The sequence below is a fragment of the Chrysemys picta genome, chromosome 19 (genome assembly GCF_011386835.1).
Source record: "Chrysemys picta bellii isolate R12L10 chromosome 19, ASM1138683v2, whole genome shotgun sequence".
Taxonomy (NCBI): Eukaryota; Metazoa; Chordata; order Testudines; family Emydidae; genus Chrysemys; species Chrysemys picta.
The window spans coordinates 8,400,993-8,416,425 of NC_088809.1; the positions used below are offsets into that span (position 1 = coordinate 8,400,993).

General features: G+C 43.2%; 1 protein-coding gene across 7 annotated transcripts in view; it reads left to right on the forward strand.

Annotated features, from left to right (window-relative positions):
- LOC103307538 (uncharacterized) overlaps nt 1-15,433 on the forward strand; it is a 120,774-nt gene that overhangs the window by 76,181 nt on the left and 29,160 nt on the right. For 2 of the 7 annotated variants that reach the window (XM_065572799.1, XM_065572798.1), the window contains exon 2: nt 12,009-12,047. The exons of the other annotated variants lie outside the window; for them this stretch is intronic. In XM_065572799.1, coding sequence (XP_065428871.1) covers nt 12,009-12,047 — 39 coding nt within the window. The remainder of the gene's footprint in view (nt 1-12,008; nt 12,048-15,433) is intronic. 7 annotated transcript variants of the gene reach the window in all.

A 15,433-nucleotide genomic window follows, 5' to 3' on the forward strand; every position in this document is an offset into this window, starting at 1 on the left:
GGAAGGGACCTCAGGAGGTCATCTAGTCCAGCCCCCTGCTCAAAGCAGGACCAATTCCCAACTAAATCATCCCAGCCAGGGCTTTGTCAAGCCTCACCTTAAAAACCTCTAAGGAAGGAGATTCCACCACCTCCCTAGGTAACCCATTCCAGTGCTTCACCACCCTCCTAGTGAAAAAGTTTTCCCTAATATCCAACCTAAACCTTCCCCACTGCAACTTGAGACCATTATTCCTTGTTCTGTCATCTGGTACCACTGAGAACAGTCTAGATCCATCTTCTTTGGAACCCCCTTTCAGGTAGTTGAAAGCCGCTATCAAATCCCCCCTTATTCTTCTCTTCTGCAGACTAAACAATCCCAGTTCCCTCAGCCTCTCCTCATAAGTCATGTGCTCCAGCCCCCTAATCATTTTTGTTGCCCTCCGCTGGACTCCCTCCAATTTTTCCACATCCTTCTTGTAGTATGGGGCCCAAACTGGACACAGTACTCCAGATGAGGCCTCACCAATGTTGAATAGAGGGGAACGATCACGTCCCTCGATCTGCTGGCAATGTCCCTACTTATACAGCCCAAAATGCCGTTAGCCTTCTTGGCAACAAGGGCACACTGTTGACTCATATCCAGCTTCTCGTCCACTGTAACCCCTAGGTCCTTTTCTGCAGAATTGTTTCCTAGCCATTCGGTTCCCTAGTCTAGAACAGTGAATGGGATTCTTCCGTCCTAAGTGCAGGACTCTGCACTTGTCCTTGTTGAACCTCATCAGGTTTCTTTTGGCCCAATCCTCTAATTTGTCTAGGTCCCTCTGTATCGTATCCCTACCCTCCAGTGTATCTACCGCTCCTCCCAGTTTAGTGTCATCTGCAAACTTGCTGAGAGTGCAGTCCACGCCATCCTCCAGATCAATAATGAAGATATTGAACAAAACCGGCCCCAGGACCGACCCTTGGGGCACTCCGCTTGAAACCGGCTGTTGCACTAGGGTGTTAAGCCAGGACCTTTTGAATTTACTTGTGTCAGTGGTAATACTTAAAAACCTTCTTTAGAGAGAAGGTTACATTTTTTTGTAAAATATGTATGTGCATATGGGTATTTAGTTTATTCTTCCTATTGACATTAGCGAATAGGAAGAAAAGTAACACGTTTTGAAATATGCAATTGTTTGCTCATCGTCTTGGATTGTAAATGGTGTGTGTGTGTGTGTGTGTGTAAAGATTAAAGCTGGTCAAAGGATTTTTTGGGACCAGCTTTTTTGGTCACAATATGGAGTTTTGTGAAAATAGTTCATTTTCAACATAAACATTTTTTATTTTCATCAAAACGGTGTGTGTGAAAATAATGAATTTCCCAGCCAGCTTTAGTAAAGATGTTATAGTAGTCTTAGTGCAGTTGAATTGAAATTTCCGCTTGACTTCTAGGTTTTAGTCTCTCTGCCATTTTAAGTTGCATTGGGCAGCCAACTTGTAGTACGTTCGACTTTCAAACTGTTGTTTGGGTTTTAAGCGCAGATGAATTTTTTTTAAGAAGAAAAAACATTTTTCTCTGCATTGGAGGACTGTAGAGCTAAAAGAAACACCTATACTGTTTGTATTTTCTTTTTTAGGCAAGAAATAGTTAAAAAAATAACATAGGGTCTAATGACCAGAGCAGTGAACTGGAAATAAGGACACTCAGCTTCTATTTATGGCTCTGCCACTGATTCTCTGTGATGCCATGGCCAGATCACTTAATCTTGTTCGTTTGTTGCCATTTTATTAACCTAGGGAAGCGATTTGTGATTATGTTTGGGCCTGAATTAGCAGGATACCAGTACCATTCTGAAACAGAAATCCTATTTTCCCCCTTTGAGCAGAAGTATCCCATGTTTGTCCCAAATGAAGTAAAGTTATCGGATTTCTCAGGAGTAATAAAATGTCATCTGCAGGAGCTTTGTGTGCCCTTAAACTACACTGACTGTCCTTGATCCTGATGGATAGTAATCATCAATGGTTCCAGTGAAGCAGAGAGAGAACACAAAACAGCAGACCTGGTTTGTGTCGCTGGTTACTTCTCTTTCTTCATGATAGTCTGATTTACCCACTGACTTAATGAAACATAGCATGGTTACAGAATTCTCCATGAGACCAGAAAGCAAACCTGAGGAGATGTTCACAGTGTCTGAGAACCTACTGATGTCACTTCTGGAAAGAAGATGAATAAAACCTTGTCAGTCTTTGGGGATGCTGCTGCAGTGTCAAGATGATGCCAAAAAAATCCATGTCAATGCAGAGTTGACGACAGCCTAACCTCAGACTGAAACGGACCAAACTGCTAGTCTATGGCAGGAAAACAAAGGAAATACAACTTGTCTCTTACTGTTGTTGTAATTGTTACCCTGCATAGAGTTCCCACAGCTGCAAATGACAGTTCCACGGGTAGAATATGCCTTTAAGCACTGCCCAGTGCAAAAATTCTAACCTAGGACTGAATAGCATTGGGGGGAGGGAGAGCTCAGTGGTTTGAGCATTGGCCTGCTAAACCCAGAGTTGTGAGTTCAATCCTTGAGGGGGCCACTTAGGGATCTGGAGCAAAATCAGTACTTGGTCCTACTAGTGAAGGCAGGGGGCTGGACTCAATGACCTTTCAGGTTCCCTTCTAGTTCTATGAGATAGGTATATCTCCATATTATTATTAGCATCCTTTATTCATCTGAGCTGTGCCTGAGTTTTGCAGACTGTATTGTCTTCATATAGCGTTTGTGCCAAGGGTGAAAATAAAGCTTACAAACTGGGAATATAACTATAATATCCAGTGACACTTGGATTATGCTGCAAACTCCAGAGTTGGACCAGCTTCCACTGAAAGGTGATTTAGAGATCCCCTGGATGAATTTCATGCAGACCTGGGGCCAGTTCATGGGTTTTGCATAAAAAAACTGAAGAGGCTTAGGTTGTTGATGCCAAGCCTGCTGAAACTCTTGAGTTACCACCTGAGTTTCACTCAAACCTAAAATAGAAATTCCAAGGACAGAGGAATGTGAACCCAGGTGGATCAAACATGAAGAAACATTCATCTGAATCCTGTCCAGAGGGACTCCCGCATTTCTCTCCAAGCTAGAGATGGGACTACATCCAAGTCTGGGCTTGGAGCTCTTCAAGCCCACTCAGTTGGGTGGATTGATATTCGAGTATCTGATCCAGACCCCCTGGAACTGGGGTAAGTTCAGATTGAGATCTGAACTTCATGGCTTGTGTCTAACGCTCTTTGGGCTGATCTGAACAAAGAGGAGTTAGAAGGTGCCACTTGTGCGTATTCATGAACCGTTACCTACTGAAACTGGCTTTATGTGTGCAGTGTATTCCAGTGATGAAGTTGAAGGGCGAGTGAATTTTCCTGCCCTTGTGATTCTTGCTTAGTGTTCTCCTTTATTCACCCTGTCTCCCCCTCCCCCCTCCCCCCGCAAAGTAAGTCCTTCTTCCCTCAAACAGCTTCTATTGTATGGTAGAGCAAGCAAAAATGATGTGTTAAATACAGCCTAGACTGAAGCTCTGAATCAAATCAATTCTTTTTTGATTCCCTGAGCTTTTGAATTTTCAGCCCTGCTGAAGGCTTGTTAGCCGAAGAATAGGGCTGAAGGAGCAATCCCTTTGTATCACTATTGACTCAATTATTTTGCCTCTTGATTTTCTATGAAATAGGCCAGAATGCCGGGCTGATACGCTGATTGCTAATGGCAGAGCATTGTTAAGCGTCATGTTTGAAGGCTCTAAGTGGAATACCTTCATCATTTTAGTATTGGCTGCATTTGGGGGCCTAGTTTTATTTTGATTGATACAAACTGTAATGCACAGAAGGATGTGCAGGACAAGCTTTTAACCATGAGCTGCAAGAAATAAACACTGCTATGTTGTAAGCTGGTATCACAACGAAAGGTCGCACTTTGTCACTCCATGTCTGTGTTACATCGGTGACCTTACTTTGTTTGACCTAGTTGTGATGATATGCCCAAAGTCACATGACACTCCAAAGAGCCAATGCGCTTAATCTCCAGAGTGTATCTGATCAATAAATCCAGCACAGGGTATTCCGCAGAGGTTGCATTTACACAATGTCATTGGCTATCAATACTGACAGATGTATGCATGTTCTTAATATTGAAGTGTGCTGTCAGTTACAGAATTACTAACGCTACAGCTGCTGCCTCCGCTGAATGGTCCTAGCGATATACTCAGTTCAATGGCAACTGTTCCATTAAGCCGCAAACTTGATACACGTGGGCCTCCTACTGACAAAGCTGCAAGGAATGCCGCTGGGTGCCAGTTTCCTCACCTGATTCTGCAAGGGGCTGCGGGCCCTCATTGAGTACTTCACGGTGGATGATCATCTATACCCAGTGCTTCTAAAATACAAAGTATTTATACACAGAGTTGGGAACAAGCATATAAAACCCAAAGCAGTAAGTGCTCAGTAGGGACAGGTGATATAGTGCTCTTAGACTGTTTTGAGATTAAAAATAGTTCTTCAAACTGGATTGCTGGGAAGAGGAGGGGAGAGAGAGTGCATTTAGTTGCTGGAATAAAATGTCTTTGGTTTAAGCTTCAGTCTGTATATCCAGCGGCATATGGAGTGTACATACATGAGCCGGTGTTATAGCTTTGTGTTCCCAAGAAATTAATGGTGTCAAGTTCAAACTGCCTGGCCCCAGGGTGCACACTATACTTCACAGCAATTGCAGAATGAAGGAGCAAGGATGTTGTTATAAACCCCCATGGGGACTACTGGGAATCGGGTGCAGTCTATTAAAATAGGGTAACTGAATCAGAAGTTCAAGCCTGATGGGAAGGGGAGAAGGACTGCATTACAAAACCAGTCATTAAAAGCCAGGCACTTTTATACTGCAATTCTGTTAAGAAACTGCTAGTCTTAGGATTCTGTGTACTGTACCATAAGTGGTTGGGTTTCCACGATCCCTTTTTTTCCCCTCAGATACTGTCCCTTCCCCTGTTATTTTCTCAAGTCTTCCCCTACTCTTTGCCCAGGACATTCTCCCTTTATTTAGGTCCAGTTCTACTCTTGGGTAGACACCAACAATTCCCACCGAAATCGAGAGGAGTTGCATGCTCATATCTGAGGGCCTTAAAACATTATTATATCACTATAAGAGTACACATCACTTCTACAACAGAAAACCTGGGAGGCAGCTTGGTCCACTGGACTACATGTGGGATAAGCTAGAAACTTCCAGGTTCTAATCCTTACCTCTACCACCCACTCACTGCATAACCTTGGTCAAGTCACTTAAACTCGGTGCCTCCATCAGCAAAAATGGATAAAGAAGGAGAGCGCAAATCACAAAGATTTGGGACAATTGGGATCTGGGGATTTGGCTGAGACCCACTATTTAAAAGTGAGTGAGGTAGTGTTTTCTTCATTGCGCACAGTGGTGTCAGTGAAGTAAGGTGTAGAAAGTTCTTTGGATCCTTGGAGGAAAGATGCTGTAGAAGAACAAAATATTTGTATACTGGTTTGAAGATGTGAAACCCTATACAAATGCTAAGCATTTTATTATTGGGGGGGGGGGGGGGTGTCCTCAAACATACTGCAAATAAGAAAAAGCCAAAATACTTTCCTCTATTTATTAGTATTACTGTTGTTTATATTACATCAGTGCCCCCAAAATGTTAGGTGCTATCTAGAGGTAGAAGAAGACACAACCCCTGCCCAGAAGAGCTTACCATCTAACTGTACAAAATTGAGACCTAGGATGCAAGAAAGTGGGTAGGTTGCTGATTTAATATTTTAGCACCCGGTGAGTAGAAAATATAAATACAAACCTGGAGTATTGAGGGATGTTTAGGAAAAATGTCTGGAGGATTTTTAGCACATAGTTACGGAGCTTTCTTAGAATAGAGAGTCCTTAGTCTTCCCAGCAGTGTACACAATAGACTGCAAGAGCGCCTGTGGAATCACTATAATTGATTGTGCCTATGACACGTTGATTAATGAAGCCTCTCCATGGAGTGCACACTGACACTGCACTGGGAAACGTGGGACCTGTACACTTCAATCCAGGCTGTGCAGGCTCCAAAAATCTGTGGATTTGCAGGAGTAGATCTTAAATTTGACACTAAAGTGTAACTAAGACACCCTGTGTTCTAGTGGTTAGGGCACTGGACGGGGACTTGAGAGAGCTGGAGTCTGTTCCCACTGCTGGCCTCTCCTGTGCCTCTGTTTCCCCTCCCATCCTTATTCTGTCTTGCGTATTTAGATTGTAAAGGATAAGTGGCAGGGACTCTTGCTATGCATCTGTACAGCACCTAGCAAGACAAGAGTCCCACTGTGCCCGAGGCCTCTAGGCATTACTGTAATGCTAATAATGTGTGATACCCTGGCTCTGTTGAAATCAACGAGGCCAGGATTTCACCCAGTATGTCTGTTTCCTCCATGTTGAGAAACCTGTGTCAGTTACTCGCACCATAGCCAACAGAGGGAACTAAGGAAAACATGAGCGAGCGGCTTTTGTCTTGATCTGGATGAGTGATTTTCATCTATTAGTGAAAAAGAGCAAAGCCGAGGCTAGAAGACTGACTTCTGGGGGAAAGGTGAAGCCTTGCACCTCCAGAGTATTGCCTTCACCCAGGAAATCATTTTAAAAACCTCACTGGGAGGTAACCGTTTTTAATTTGGCGTAATGTTAGGGGAACGTAAACCGCTTACTTAAAAATATTATCAGTCTGATATCTGAAGGTGTGATCGCCACGTCTCTGCACTGACCCTTTTATATACTGTCCCACCACAATTAAATACCATCACAGAGGTGACTGTTTTGATCTCTTACTAATTTATGTAAACATTTAACACACAATACACATGGGAGGAGTGGGTTGCCACGGGGACCCTGAAAAATACCCACTAGCCTCTTCCAACCAGCTGCTTCTGGATGGCGCTGGAGATAGAAATGAGAGACGTGGCTGGGATTCTCAAAGGAGCTTGAGATGTAGGGGTTCACAACTCACTTAGGCCTCTTTGCAAATCCCAGCCTGTATGATGGAGCATTTGAAGGCCCTGGTCTTGCAAACTGCTCCACATGACGGGTCCCCTGTTTGAAGTCAGTAGTGGTCTGCAGGGGCACGGGGATCTGTCTGTACAGAGCATCTGTTCGGATTGAGGTTTCATGTTACACAGACTTGACGTGTAACGAAGGTGGAATTGTACATTGCTGTTTCTGCTTCTTTCTTCATTGATTTCATAACTCCCTGCCCACATCGGGAACAGCCGAGCCCGTTTTTGTTTCTTGGATTTCTAGCGTGCTGAGCATTCTTGATGTAAATCTGTCTGCTCCATAGCAAAATGTTACAGTTGCCAGTTTAAAAACAAACAAGCAACATGCCAGGTAGAAATCCTGGCAGGAGATGGGGGAAACTTTTTTTACAAGATGGGAAAGAGGAGTTAAACAAAATTCTTTGTAGTTTTAACAAACACAGATTCTCAACGAAATACATGTACAGACTGAAAATCGATGCATGTTCAAACGAAATGCATTCCTCCTTCACTTGCCTGCAGAGACTCTCCGCTCAGGGTTCTATGTTTGCCTGTTACCTAGACCAGCGCCAATATCTAAAGCCATGTAAGGAATGCATTCGTGACGATAGCTGCTCCTACGGTAACACAGAGGCCTGAAGACCCGAACTTGGCTTTTTAGCAGGAACTGAAATGTTGTTCACATCTTTTTAAGACCATGCTATGTGTAAAATTGAGCATCTGATGCACTCGTTTCTTAGCTTAGAGCCAGGATAAGCGATAGTATCTAAGTGTCATAGGGTGGCTGGGACCTGTAAATAAAGTAGGTCCGGCTCCCCTGTGCCAGGACAGGTGCTCCTGTTTGACCAGTTAAGAGGACAGGACAGCACCTCTGGGCTTTATAGAATCAGGGAGAGACCTAGTGAGTTCCAGTGTGTCCGAGTAGGCTGGTTCAGCCAGGGAGGGTAGGTGGGAGCTGCTGGAGACTAGAGGGATTGGAGGAGGTCCTGGAAAGAAGCAGAAGGTGCTTCTTGGGGGAAGGCTGAAGGCAAGGAGAGCAGCAGAGAGGCTGTCGGGAGGTCCCTGTTGGAAGAGCAGAGTTGCACTCCAGTTGGAAGGGCTGGGTCAGCAGTCCTGGTACGTGGACAGGGGAGGACACAGAGAGAGTCCCGGCATGATTGAAGGCCGCTGTGTGGCATGTGGGGCATCGAGGGACGAGACGTCTTGAGTTTTAATGACTGCTTGGACTGGGCTGAGAAATGGACTACATGTTTGGGACTTCTGTTATGGACTATTTGGACTATGTTGTAATAAACCAGCCCCCAAGAGGGGTAGTACGGAGACAAGAAAACCTGAATTGAAGTTATTGGCTCACTGGAGAGGGGAAACTCAGGGAGCTCTGGTGATGCTATGGCTTGCCGAGAGTAATCCAGTCGGGATGGCCCTATGACACTGATGCATAGGCTAGGACTCTCACTTAGACAGCTAAGGGCCAGAGCAGGCGTGTGTCAGGAGCAGGGAATCGGTTGCCCTCTGCAACTTCTGAACTGTATGTTCATGGCAATGTAGAAAGTGGGACATGCAAGCAGGCTATCTGAAGCCATACTACCTGCTGCTCTTATACCATAGGCTAAGCATTGTAGGGCTGGGTCAGCACTTGGGTGGGAGAGCTCTGAGGATTCTGTAGATGGTATTGGTGATGCTCTCCTCTGTATTCAGTCCTGACCTAATGACCAAGCATTAAGTGAGGATGTCTGTGCTGCTGTGGCTGTCCTCTGTCAGATAAGCCACAAAACCAAGCTCTTCCCCACTTGAGTAATTGAAGACTCCCTGGTACTTTTAATAGTAGTAAAGGAGTTCTGGCCAACTTCCAGTTCAGGTGATTACATTCTGCCTCCCTAAATTACATCAGTAGATTCCGTTAGTTCTAGTGATGGTTCTTCACTTCCTTTCCTAAACTGTTTTGTAGTGCGGCTGTGCGCTGTTAAAAAAATTTACTCAGTTTCGTTCTAGAGCGGTAAATGAAATGGATATCTAATTATCCCCAAAAGGAACACAAAGACTTTTATAAAATGAATGTAAATTCATCAAGATGAGTGGATGAATCTCTTGCCTCATGCTTCTCAGATGCTTGGGAAATTGTATCCCTGCTTTCATCCAGTCCGTGTGTGCGCGCGGAGGGATGGTATCCCAATTTGTCCATGGTTTGTGGTAATACAAACAAAAAGAGAGTGAGAGAGAGAACTGTCTACAGAACAGCCTACCAAGAAGAAGCATTGCAGGGTAAATTTAGCCTTCTATTTCAGTAACACTTGAAAACACCTTCAGTGCAGTGCTGTCAGGGTGAAAAAACAAAAATCAATATGAAATGATGATTTTGATTGGACCCATTTTCAAAGCTGTCAGGAGTTGCAAGTGAAGTGCAGTAACCAGCAAGGAAAAACACTTTTATTCAGCCTCTTAAAGGGTCCCACTTTCTGCAAGATGCAACTGTTTTGCAAGATGGGAGTGGGGGTGGAGAAAACGTTAATCTTTGAAAGGATTTTTAAAAAACCCACTCCCCCCCCCCCCAAATTATACTAATTTTTTTAAATAAAATGAAAAGCTGCATCTCCCCAAAACCATGTCAGTTTAAATGACATAGCACGTCAGTTGTTGACTGCCTGGCCCAGCTTGGAGGCAGTAGGCAATGCTGTGAGGAAAGCGTGGTATTAACAAAGTTGTTGTCTTATAGTGGTGTATCTTCCCCCCACACCCTCCCCCCAACTGCAAGGCTGCCTAGTGCTTTCAAACTTTGGCATTGCCAAGATCGCTTGGCTACAAGGTATAAACCTGTCCCATGGAGCAGGTAGTTTGGGAAGATTTCATTGTACAGTCAGAAGAGAAGCGTTGCCAAATAGATGAGCTCAGAACCCATGGGGTCAGCCCTGATTGGATTCCCCAGCTGGGTTACGTGTCTAGAAACTACGGGAGTACTTATCACGAGGGCAGGCTAGACATCCTAATTAGCCTTGAGTATTGAGCCAAATGGAAGCGTAGAGACTTTAACTGAGTAGCCCTAGCCGTTCTAAGACATGGGCCGATGTATTAACTTTAAAAGAACCCAGGCTCAGTTTATCCAGTTTGACAAACCATACAGTACATCTTTTTAAAATTACAGTGGTGTCAGAGACAGCAGCAACTGCCTCTCTTTGACACTTTCCTATTTTCCAATAGAGATGCAGACTTCAGTGCCCTTGTCACATTGGTTATCAAGTAGTTTTAAAGAATCAAATAAACCTAGTATTGGTTTCTCACTGTGGCAACCTTGAGTTAAGTCTGAACATGTTATCTTCTGAAGAGCAAAATTGCCATAGTTTATCATTTAAAATTATTCCTTACCCCCTTGTATATCAGTACAAGGCAGGCATGTTGAAGAAAAGAGGAGCAGAGGGAATCTCTATGTAGGTTGTTATTCATATAGAATGAGAGAGAGTTGGTTTAGAGCAATGGGAATGTGGATGTTCTTGATACTCAAGTCAGTCCGGACAAAATGTTTTTCAGGTGAGAACTTGCATGCACCAAGACATGCAAAGTGCTACTTCTCGTTGAGTAGCATCTTCTTCCTACATGAGTAAAAGAAGCAATTAAGGGCTTCCACTTTTTTTTTTATCAACTCTATATCCCAGAAGAAATCACTACTAATTTTAAACATTGGACTCGCCATCTAGTCAGGGCTCTTTCCGTAGGAACAGTCTAACTCTTATAATCTATGCATTACCTAGGACAGTGGTTCTCAACCTTTCCAGACTACTGTTCCCCTTTCAAGAGTCTGTCTTGTGTACCCCCAAGTTTCACCTCACTTAAAAACTACTTGCTTACAAAAGCAGACATAAGAATACAGAAGTGTCACAGCAGACTCTTACTGAAAAACTGCTGACTCTCATTTTTGCCATATAATTATAAAATGAATTGGAATATAAATATTGTGCTTACATTTCAGCGTATAGAGCAGTATAAACAAGTCATTGTCTGTATGAAATTCTAGTTTGTTTTGACTTTGGGGCTTTTAAGTAGCCTGTTGTAAAACTCGGCAAATATCTAGATGAGTTGACATATCCCCTGGAAGACCTCTGCGTACCCTCAAGGGTACGTGTACCCCTGTTTCAGAACAACTGCCGTAGGAGACTGAATTGTAACACATCCTTGGCCACCTGTAATCCTTCAATTATTACTGAGCTGCACAACATGGCCTTTCGGAACTTGACACTGATAGTGGGCATGGACGCTGGATCTTCCTGCCTGGTGAAACACCAGCCCCTAGCACTTGAACAAAAGGAGAATCTCCCTTGTCAATTAGCAGTATAGGGCAAAAATGATGCAAAGGGAAGCAGTTTTGATTCCATCCAGCAGCAAGCAGTGGTACACACATGCATGATCAGGTCCCTCCCATAGTAGGACATATTGCTGTAATGGAGAGGAAGCATTACAGCTCAACGGGATAAATAAATTACCTAGGATCACCCTTTTTAAAATATATGTACTGCAGGGGACTAAGAGAAGGAAGAAAATTAATATAGCAACTAAATAAAATTATGTGCACTAAATGTGCAAGCTAATTACAAATCTTTATTGTCAGGGTTATAGTTTACTTAAAGAAACCACAACAGTCCCAGAAGAGAGATACACTCCTACATGAAAGAGGAAGCAGGAAAGATAAGGAAGAAGAAAGTGTGGTTTAATGGCAAGAATCTGGAGGTTATTTGAGTCCAACATATGTCTGTCAGAAAAGGAAAATCCAACCAAAGTGAAGCCCTAGAAAAGAGTAAAAGCTCTGGCTGGTAAAACGCAAAATGGAAATGATTGATTAAGGCTAAGGAAATTTGAAGAGCAAGTGATCAAAGACACTTGCAGAACTGCTGATTATTTGTGTAAATCAGAAGCAGACAGAATCAGTTGGTCCACTGGGCTGTTGGGGAGCCATGAAGGAGGACACTTACATTTCAGAGAATTAAATGACTTTTTCTCTGTAGGACAAAAGAAGGCACGTTCTTCCCAAGCAGTCTGCTCAGGTGAGTAGTCCCAATGACACTGACTTTAAGGGTTTGCAAGGTTGGGTCTGTAAATGCTCATCAAAATATTGGACCTAAGCAAATAGACTAATGTTTAGTGATTACCCATCTATATCCAGGTAAGCTGGCTAGAGCTCTCTGAACTCCTCTTGTCCTTATCTCATATCTTAATGGGAGTTACGCCGGGGGACCAATTTGACCCACTAAAATACTGAATGTAAGCCCTATGAAGAAAAGCAATGAACAGAGACCAACTACTGAAATCTTTATTCTGACTGTTAGAATATTCTCCCCCCCCCCGCCCGATGTTTATTTAAACTAAATTTGATTGCATACTTGGTATGTGAGAGCTCTTTAGGTTTCATTCACTGCTGTGTTTTAAATAAGTGGAAAATAAAAGATTAAATGCTCATGTGAAATCAAGACACCAAGGTGCCCCATAATGACTGCAGAGATAATCGCCCCAAATTAACTAGACAATATCCACACAAACACTAAAACCTTTTAAATTATAGGGAGATGGGGGGGAGAGGGGGGAGTAGTTTATTACACCTTTAGCATTAATGAATATTTCACTTATGGGTAACAGCATGGCAAGCATACTGGTCCTGTTAACATCTGTGAAATGATGAATATTGCTAACAGTGTCATTTTCTATTTAGAAAACAATGAGTAAAGGATTTCATTATAAAGGTTTAAAAATAGACACTGTATTTATGGTTCCAGGGACTTGATGCCTACGTCAATGTTCACAAACAAAGCCAAGCGAATATGTTTTCATGCAGAGAAGGAGGGGGGAGAGTCAGAACACTGAAGAACTTAACAGCTTTACGATAAATCTTCAGGAAACTCAAACAGCCATTAATGTTTGTAGACATTTTAAGTGATGATTTCATAATCGCTCCAATCTATCTGTGGCTTGCTATAGATGAGGGTCGTTTGGTTAATGTACGTTTCAGTCTTCATTGCCTTTTAACTAGTTTTTAATCAGTAATTATTACCGAGCTGGAATGGTATGCATACTCCTTTTTGCTCTCTCCCCGGAAGAGTGCCAGTCAATATGTCATGTCAATTAGTGTGCGATGCGTGGGCTGGCAGGAAGCGCTAGAACTGTTGCTGGCAAAGGGCAGCTGGATAACTAGCCTGTCTGATCAGCTTCACAAAAAATCTCCCCCCAACATCACCATTTGCAGTAATCAGGGTGTTTGGGGATACATGGCCACAGTGACTCTAGATTACATAAAAAAAGGGAAATCTATGGAGATGGGTTTATTTGCAGCTAAGTGTTGTCAAATTCTGTTGAAGGCAGGGTGCAGACATAATGTTGCCCGCTGCTTTCTTGCTCTTATGGCTTGTTTTAGTAGAATGAGTGGTGTTTAAAAATGTGTTAGCTAGTCACCGACCTCCCCCTCCCAAGCTTGCCCGGGCATAACTAGTGGACAATTGTTTCTCACAGAAAAAATGGCATTTAGTCAGAGAAGGCATTAGTCAGAGAAGAGATTCAGTGGCATGTCAATGGTGGTGTGCCCAATATGCCAAATGGAATTGCATCACAACTGACAACTGGTATTTCTGCAAGATCTAAACTTCTACATTCAGGGAACGTTAAAAATTCTGTTTTATCTTTTAACACCGACATCTGGTAACTCCCATTTTAATCGTACAGGTTGTATGTCTCCTTTGTAAATGGGTAGCATGCACTCTTGGCCTTTTATATTTAGGCTGGGGTTGGAGAGAGCTTATACCACAGTCCAAGTGGTCCTTCCTGGCTATTAGTTGCAATTATCCTTACCAAATTAGAGTATATTTTCTTAGTTTGATACTGTAATATAGTGGTTTTCAACCTGTGGTCTGCAGACCCCTGGGGGTCCACAGACTATAGCTAAGGGGTCTGCGAAAGGTTGTTGTTCCCATAGAGCAGTGGTTTTCAACTTGTGGTCCGCAGACCCCTGGGAGTCTGCAGACTAAGATTTCCAAAGGGGTCTGCATCTCCATTCACAATTTTTAGGAGTCCGCAAATGAAAAAAGGTTGAAAACCGCGGCTGTAGTATGTTTAGATACCCCATGGAGGGTGGGGACATCTGAAAATGTATAGGCAAGACACACAGAACTGATGGATGCCAGGGGGTAAAATTCACAGTGCCTGACTTGCAGAGATGCTAGGTATCCGTAGTTCCCATCAACTTCAACTGGACTTTTGGAGGCTTAGTACCTCCTGAACATCAGGTCCTTAGTTTGTAAGCTCTGTGGGGCTGACACTGTTGTTTTGTTCTCTGTCTGTTTTTAGTGCCTAGCAGAATGAGGGGCTGGGCCATGACGGGGCCTCCTAGCTGCTAGCACAATAATCATAATATATCTGATCCAGAACAGCATAGGCACTGCCTGTCTTGAGCAGTCTGCATTGTACAAAGCTCAACTAGAGATACAAAGAGAGTGGAGGAGAGATCTGAGAGAAGTCTGCTTTGTACCTTTGCTGGGCTGAGCGTGTATATGAGTGGTTAGTGGATGGTTGGATGGTATTTCTGTATAACTGTATCCATGCTGCAGGACACCTGTAATAAATTCTTATCTGTTCACCAGTGCATGGGCACTCTTGAATCACATCCTGTGTTATATTTGGAAGAACTTTAGTTATAAAATGTTTTAAAGGTGTTTGATCCTGTCAGCTCTTTAGCAATGGAGCCAGCGTCTATGTTACAATGGAAAGTTAACCTATGTGGTGGGCAACTTTTAACTATCTAAGCCCAGAAATGTTCTCATCCCTACCACTATGCTCATAACATTTGCAGGTGTGTTTTCAATAGAGACTTCAGCCGAGCATTCCCTGCTCCTGTAGATTCTGGTTAGAGGGAATGGAGTTTTTTGTAGAAGGGGGAAAGGGAGTTGGTGCATTTTGGCAGGTGTTCTGTTTGTACCAGTGTCTCCTGCTAATCCTGTAGCTGTTTCCTCCATCTGTGAAAAGGGGAAGGATGTTATGTGCCCTCTTAAGAATACTTTCAGACTTTCCCCCTCTGAAGTGCCCCAAAGGATGAGCGCAGAAAAGCCTAGAATGGTTCTCTTGTGTGATAACCCTACTGAGGAACTGCCCATTAATGAGAAACTGAGAATAGGGAATAAAGCACCCAGAGCCGCTTAGGTTTTAACAAAGAGAAAAGCAATTCCGTTGCAACTTCTACAACGTTGATATTAGCAATCCCATGTGATTGTTTGGTTTTTATTATTATTATTTTGTTGAATGTAGTGCTTATGAAAGGCACCAGGGGGTCAAGGTTTTTGAAGGTGTTCTGAAGAGATTTCAATAGGAGTTATGTGCCTAGAGGGATTTTCAAAAGCACCTACATGCCTTTAAATGTCTGGCCCTGGGTTAACAACCCCAGAAGATAGGC